This window comes from Helianthus annuus, chromosome 9 (genome assembly GCF_002127325.2).
Source record: "Helianthus annuus cultivar XRQ/B chromosome 9, HanXRQr2.0-SUNRISE, whole genome shotgun sequence".
NCBI classification, from domain to species: Eukaryota; Viridiplantae; Streptophyta; class Magnoliopsida; order Asterales; family Asteraceae; genus Helianthus; species Helianthus annuus.
This window is the reverse complement of record NC_035441.2, coordinates 154,565,109-154,570,883: the sequence shown is the minus strand read 5'-3', so window position 1 is coordinate 154,570,883 and position 5,775 is coordinate 154,565,109. Positions and strand designations below refer to the sequence as shown.

At 37.0% G+C, this 5,775-nt stretch overlaps 1 protein-coding gene across 6 annotated transcripts; it reads right to left on the bottom strand.

Moving 5' to 3' along the window:
* Positions 1-1,659: 1,659 nt before the first annotated feature.
* LOC110910020 (amino acid transporter AVT6A) lies at positions 1,660-5,405 on the bottom strand. 6 transcript variants are annotated; one of them, XM_022154738.2, is made up of 10 exons: positions 5,261-5,405; positions 5,120-5,171; positions 4,989-5,033; positions 4,856-4,903; positions 4,666-4,714; positions 4,107-4,584; positions 3,380-3,532; positions 3,085-3,288; positions 2,124-2,589; positions 1,660-2,042 (listed from the first exon to the last, which is right to left on the bottom strand). In XM_022154738.2, the coding sequence occupies exons 6-10, from the start codon at positions 4,534-4,536 to the stop codon at positions 1,904-1,906; spliced, it is 1,392 nt and encodes a 463-aa protein (XP_022010430.1). In that variant the 5' UTR covers positions 4,537-4,584; positions 4,666-4,714; positions 4,856-4,903; positions 4,989-5,033; positions 5,120-5,171; positions 5,261-5,405; the 3' UTR covers positions 1,660-1,903. The 6 variants fall into 6 exon arrangements, with proteins under 6 accessions (XP_022010430.1, XP_022010432.1, XP_022010429.1 ...); XM_022154740.2 differs by having other exon boundaries at positions 4,107-4,549; XM_022154737.2 differs by lacking the exon at positions 4,666-4,714.
* Between the last annotated feature and the right edge of the window lie 370 nt (positions 5,406-5,775).

Below are 5,775 nucleotides of genomic sequence, written 5' to 3'. Positions count from 1 at the left end.
GAACGACATTTTCAATATCGAAACTTCAAACAGATCAAACATCCGCTTTGGAGGGAAGGTTATTGTTTTAGGAGGCGATTTTAGACAGATCCTTCCTGTTGTTCCAAATGGTGGAAGACAAGAGATTGTCAATGCCTCAATAAGTTCGTCTTATCTGTGGAATACATGTAAGTTGCTGAGATTAACAAAAAACATGAGGTTAACAGTTGGAAGTTCAGCATCGGACGCTGAAGAAATAAAACAATTTGCCAAATGGCTTTTGGATATAGGTGAGGGAAATGTTGGTGGTCCAAATGATGGAGAAGCGTCAATTGAAATACCAAGCGACCTTCTAATCACTGATACATCGGATCCCATTTCAACTTTAATTGATTTTGTGTATCCTTCAATTCTCGAAAACTTCAACAATCAGAATTATTTCAGTGAGAGGGCTATACTTGCACCTAAGAACGAGGTTGTGCATGAAATTAATGATCGGTTGTTGTCACTATTCGCAGGCGAAGAACGAGAGTATCTTAGTTCAGACAGTCTTTGTCAGTCTGAAAATCCAAACGCTACACAACAAAAACTATACTCTCCTGATGTGCTTAACGGTCTTAAAGTATCCGGCTTACCTAATCATAGGCTAGCACTAAAAGTAGGCGTGCCGGTGATGCTATTACGTAACATTGACCAACAAAATGGGCTTTGCAATGGTACACGACTACAAGTCAAAAAAATGTATAACCGTGTAATAGAAGCCGAGATAATATCCGGAGGGAACATAGGCACTCGCACTTATATACCAAGGATTAGTTTGATACCTTCTGATAAAAAAATTCCTTTTGAGTTTCAAAGGAGACAATTTCCGTTGGCTGTTTGTTTCGCAATGACTATTAACAAGAGTCAGGGACAATCACTGTCTAGAGTTGGTCTGTATCTGAAGCAACCAGTTTTCACCCATGGTCAGCTGTATGTTGCTTTATCAAGAGTTAAAACCAGACAAGGAGTTAAACTTCTGATTTTGGACAATGACGGCAAACCTACTAATAAAACGACAAATGTAGTTTACAAAGAAGTATTTCGTGACTTGTGATCTCCATGTACTCATTCATCAAACGATCTTTCATTCCATGTAACTGTTCCATAAAAATCATAATAACATGTTTTTGAAGTTATTTAATTTTTAATTATTTTTGTTTTTTAATCAATTTTGTTACTGTAATAAAAAACGTTTATACTCATACGCATACTTAAATATTAAACTAAAAGTATGCATAAATAAACAGTACGTTCACTTACAATCCTCTATCCATTATCTTCCATATACGCAATATTACACAAATTTGGATCATCATGCATGCATCTGGATATATTACATTATTTGTCTCATTGTAGTTTACTAAATTATTATTACTTGAACGGTTATTTAATTCAAACGATTACTTCAATAAATTAAAGTTATTCATTTGTGTTTTAGTCCACCCGCGAACCTCGCGGGTTCTTAAACTAGTAGTATATAAATTATAGAACTGTTAAAAGTGTTGTTGACATTTTTTATTCTAGGTCGTTCTTTGTTGTTTAAGATCGAGTTTTAGGTAACGTGAATTTTACCATACAAAATATTTAATACAAGATATCTAAACATGCATATATGATACCTGACTCGTTCAAACTACGTATTATGCAACTATTTTCTTTATATTTAAATCCTTAACGAAATGTTCACAATACAATACAAGACCAATTTCCAAGTGTATTCGGATGAACACACAATACAGATACATATCAAACAAGATGACAACAATCGAAAACACAATCACACCTCTATACAACTTCTTGGCCCTGGAGGAAGCGACTCGAGTTGTATTTCGTCACGAAAACGAGCTCCATCAGGGCTTCAAACAGAACCATCCGACACTCATCATTCGGTGGTCGGTCCGTTGTTCTTGAACAAAGCCAGCGCGTCACTGTAAACCGCCACCACGTTCGAGAAAACAGCAAGAACGATCATGAAAACACACAAGATCTTGTCCCTCTTAGTTGCTATCCCATAACGATCCCTGATAATATAAACCGATAATAATATTAAGATTACATGTTCTTAAAACAAATTAAAATCTCAAGAAGAAATGGTAACTTACCCAAGAGTGATGGCAGATGGAAAAATGAAACCGATGCAAACAGCTGCGGTTGCACCGGTGAACTGAAAAGCATCCCAGATGCTCGGAATGAAATTTGCACCCAAAAAGATGACACCGATGAGCCCAACCGTGATGGATGCAAACCTCGTATTATCCGATACTAACGGGCCTTTGTAAGGAAAAAGTAGCCCGTCCAAATTTAGTCTTAATGGGAAGAATACGATAGGAAACACGAGCATCAAATGGGCTGCATAACTAACACGAACAGCATCGTTTAGCAATGAGCTATACGGGATTCCAAGGTTTCTGTCAAAGTTTGCAAGCACATCATCTAGTGTCCCGTCACCGAATAACAAAAACCCGAAAATGCTTGTCATCACATATACAGACGAACAGAGGATAAGCGATGTTCTCACAACTGCTTTTATTTTAGTACTGTCTTCAAGTTCGTTATCGATCGAGTGAACTGCAAGATTTGAACTTCATAACTTCAGCATTTTATTCTCACAAATTATTAATTTACTTAAAAGTTGGTCCTCATACCGTCGAGTGTGAATTTCTAACACGAAAATGAACCTAACATGAAATTCGCAGGTATGCACTTAATCTAACCGGGTTTGGGCCAGTTTCGGGTTGAACCTATGAACACATTTAGCTATACACGGGTCCTGTTCGAGTTGACCCAGCGAGTTAATCCGTTAATTTTTTTTAAAAGATGTGTTTTATGTCTCGAGTTAAATTGATTGATAGTATTTTATACCAAAACTGAAAACATAGAAAAGCAAATGAGCATTTTAAACGTATTAATATTGGTTGTCAATTTGTAATCTCAAAGTATTAATATGAAAAAAATATAAAATCAAATTTAGGTTAAACTGATCGCTTGTGTCGACACGTGGCAATTTGTGTCGTGTTGGGTTCAACCGAGGAACATGACGGTCATAAGAACACCCCTACATACCGTTGTAGTGACAAATGTAAGCAGTCACAAGAACAGGGACGACAGTGAAGAGATTAAACGCCGATGTGAAATCCACGATATCAGGAAACAATTTAGGCATAGCAATACTTCCGGTTACCAATTTGAAGATTGTAATTCCTGCAGTGATCACAAGGAAAACGACCGCAAGTGCTACCGATAATGCCGAGGTATAGCTCAACGAATCTGCATAAATGACATATCGATTTACAACCGATCTCAATATAAAACATACAACTTCACAAACAAAACACATAATTTAGTCCAAAACACTAACCGATGCGCTTTAGGCTCGCCAATGGAGCAAATACGCCGAGGGTAGTAACAAGAAGAACAAAGAAACGACCATTCCACCAGTGTACACCGAACCATCCCTGTAAAACACCGGCATGATGAACTCCATCGGAAGTTGTTCCAGAAAGAACATCACCTAAACAACACAGTTCAAGATCAAAATCATAGATTTTTTATAATCCAAACTTTCTTAACAAACAAACACCCTTACCCAGTCAAATCCCACTAATAGCAAAGCTACTGATAGGGTCTAGGGATGGTCAGATGAGGGCTTGTTTATTATCTTTTAATTCATATAAATAATAGATTCATTTAGACTTGCGAGCTCGATAAGTGAAGCTCGGACTTGGGCTCGTTTACTAGTTAAGCTTATTTTTAGGTTCGGGCTCGGCTCGTAAACAAGTTTAAATAAACGCGGCTCGGCTCGTTTACTAGACAACTTTAAATAAGGGGTAATTGTTATTAACTATTAATAAAAACTAATATTACACTAAGGCTCAACGAGCCTGGCGAGCTTCACATGCCAAGCTCGAGCTCAGGCTTGATAAATAAACGAGCTTTATTTTAGGCTCAAGCTTGGCTCGGGCTCGATAAGGCTCGGCTCGTTTTGAGCTTTATCCCGAGCTGCTCGGCTTGTTTGCACCCCTATGTACAATATAGTAATCGAGATAACATAAATTGTAACTACTTTATAACAAATAGAGCCATACCGATGATGATCATGTAGACAACAAGCACACCGATATTATTAACCATGACACAAACTTGCAACAAAATTCTCCCAATGCTTCCAAAAGCATCATCCATAGCACCACCATAAGAAACCGACTTCCCGGCCCGACTAAATCGGATCAACAAGTCAATGGAAGCATTGGTCAAGAAAGCCATAAAAACAATCAAGGCAATCCCCGGTATCAGCCCCAACACCTTCATAGTTGCAGGCAGAGCCATAATCCCAGCACCCACAATTGTCGTTGATAAATTAAACACAGCCCCGGTAAAAGAAGCCCCATCGAACTCTTCAAATCCTGCTTCTTCACCTTTCTTTGTGGGCAACAATGGTGACTTCTCATCGACAATCACTTGTTTGTTCTTTCGTGGTCTCTTTTCTTTCACACTCTTTCCTTTCCCAGTTGTCATATTGTGATAATTTCTTGAATTACAAAATCCCCCAAGTTAGTTTAAACCCTAAAAATTAAACAATTAATTATTTTCTTGAATTACAAAAGACCCAATTCAAAACTGTAACAATTGAAGTCAAGATTGTACCTTTAAGGCTAGAACAATCAAGAAAGTCACAATTTAGCTACAAAAGACCCTAAAAATATTATGAATCAATTGATTATTTTATTTAACTATTAATAGTTTTCTTGAATTACAAAGGACCCAATTAATTATTTTCTTGAATTACAAAAGACTCAATTCAAAACTGTAACAACAATTGAAGTCAAGATCTTACCTTTAAGGCTTCTGACAGTCAAGAAAATCTCAAAATTTAATTAAAACCCTACAAAAAGAACCAATAAATTATTTTCTTGAATTACAAAATACACATATCAAAACTATAACAAGAAATGAAGTTAAGATTGTACCTTTAAGGCTTGAACAATCAAGAAAATCCCAACTTAGTTAAAACCCTATAAAATTAAATCAAATAACTATAATCTTGAACTACAAAATACTCATATCAAAATTATAACAACAATTGAAGTCAAGATCATACCTTTAAGGCTTGAACAGTCAAGAAAATCCCAATTTAGTTAAAACTTACAACCCTAGAACAGAATGAATAGATCGATTATTTTCTTGAAATACAAAAGACCCAATTCAAAATTGTGACGACAAATGAAGTCAAAGATGGTACCTTTAGGGGTTGAAATGGTCAAGAAGTCAATATGGGAGGTGGGGATTATTTGTGAGGGAATATGAGGTGGGTATATATAAAGATTGAAGAAGATGAAAGTGGGAATGATGAAATGGGTCGCTATCAATGGGTTTTGTCGTGTGTGAGGATGATGACGATGAAGATTCTGAATGCTCCATTTTACATGTGATTTAGGAAGCGGAAATCATGAAGCTGACGTGTAAACTTACAGCAATGTAATCCTTAATTTTTGAGAAAAGAATATTGGCGGCTTGATTTCGTATTATGTACGATATTTTTGTGGTTAGACGTATGTTTTAAGGCTGCACGGGGTGCAGTCGGTGAGTGATATCGGGGAGGCACTTCACCGATTAGGGGGGGCTGCCAATAACTCGGGAGAGGAAATCGGGGAGGAGAGATGGAACATGACCGGTGGCGGCTCACCGAGAGAGAGGGAGGAGAGAGAAGGCAGTTGACCAATCAGGTATTTTCTTTTTTTTTTTTTTTTTTTTTTT

Excerpts from the sequence above, each read along its gene's own strand:
- LOC110910020 (XM_022154738.2), bottom strand. The coding sequence starts at position 4,536 with ATGACAACTGGGAAAGGAAAGAGTGTGAAAGAAAAGAGACCACGAAAG. Across the intron at positions 3,533-4,106 it reads TGTCTACATGATCATCATCG|GTGATGTTCTTTCTGGAACA; the intron begins GTATGGCTCTAT and ends TGTGTTGTTTAG. Across the intron at positions 2,043-2,123 it reads CCATCTGCCATCACTCTTGG|GGATCGTTATGGGATAGCAA; the intron begins GTAAGTTACCAT and ends TTATATTATCAG.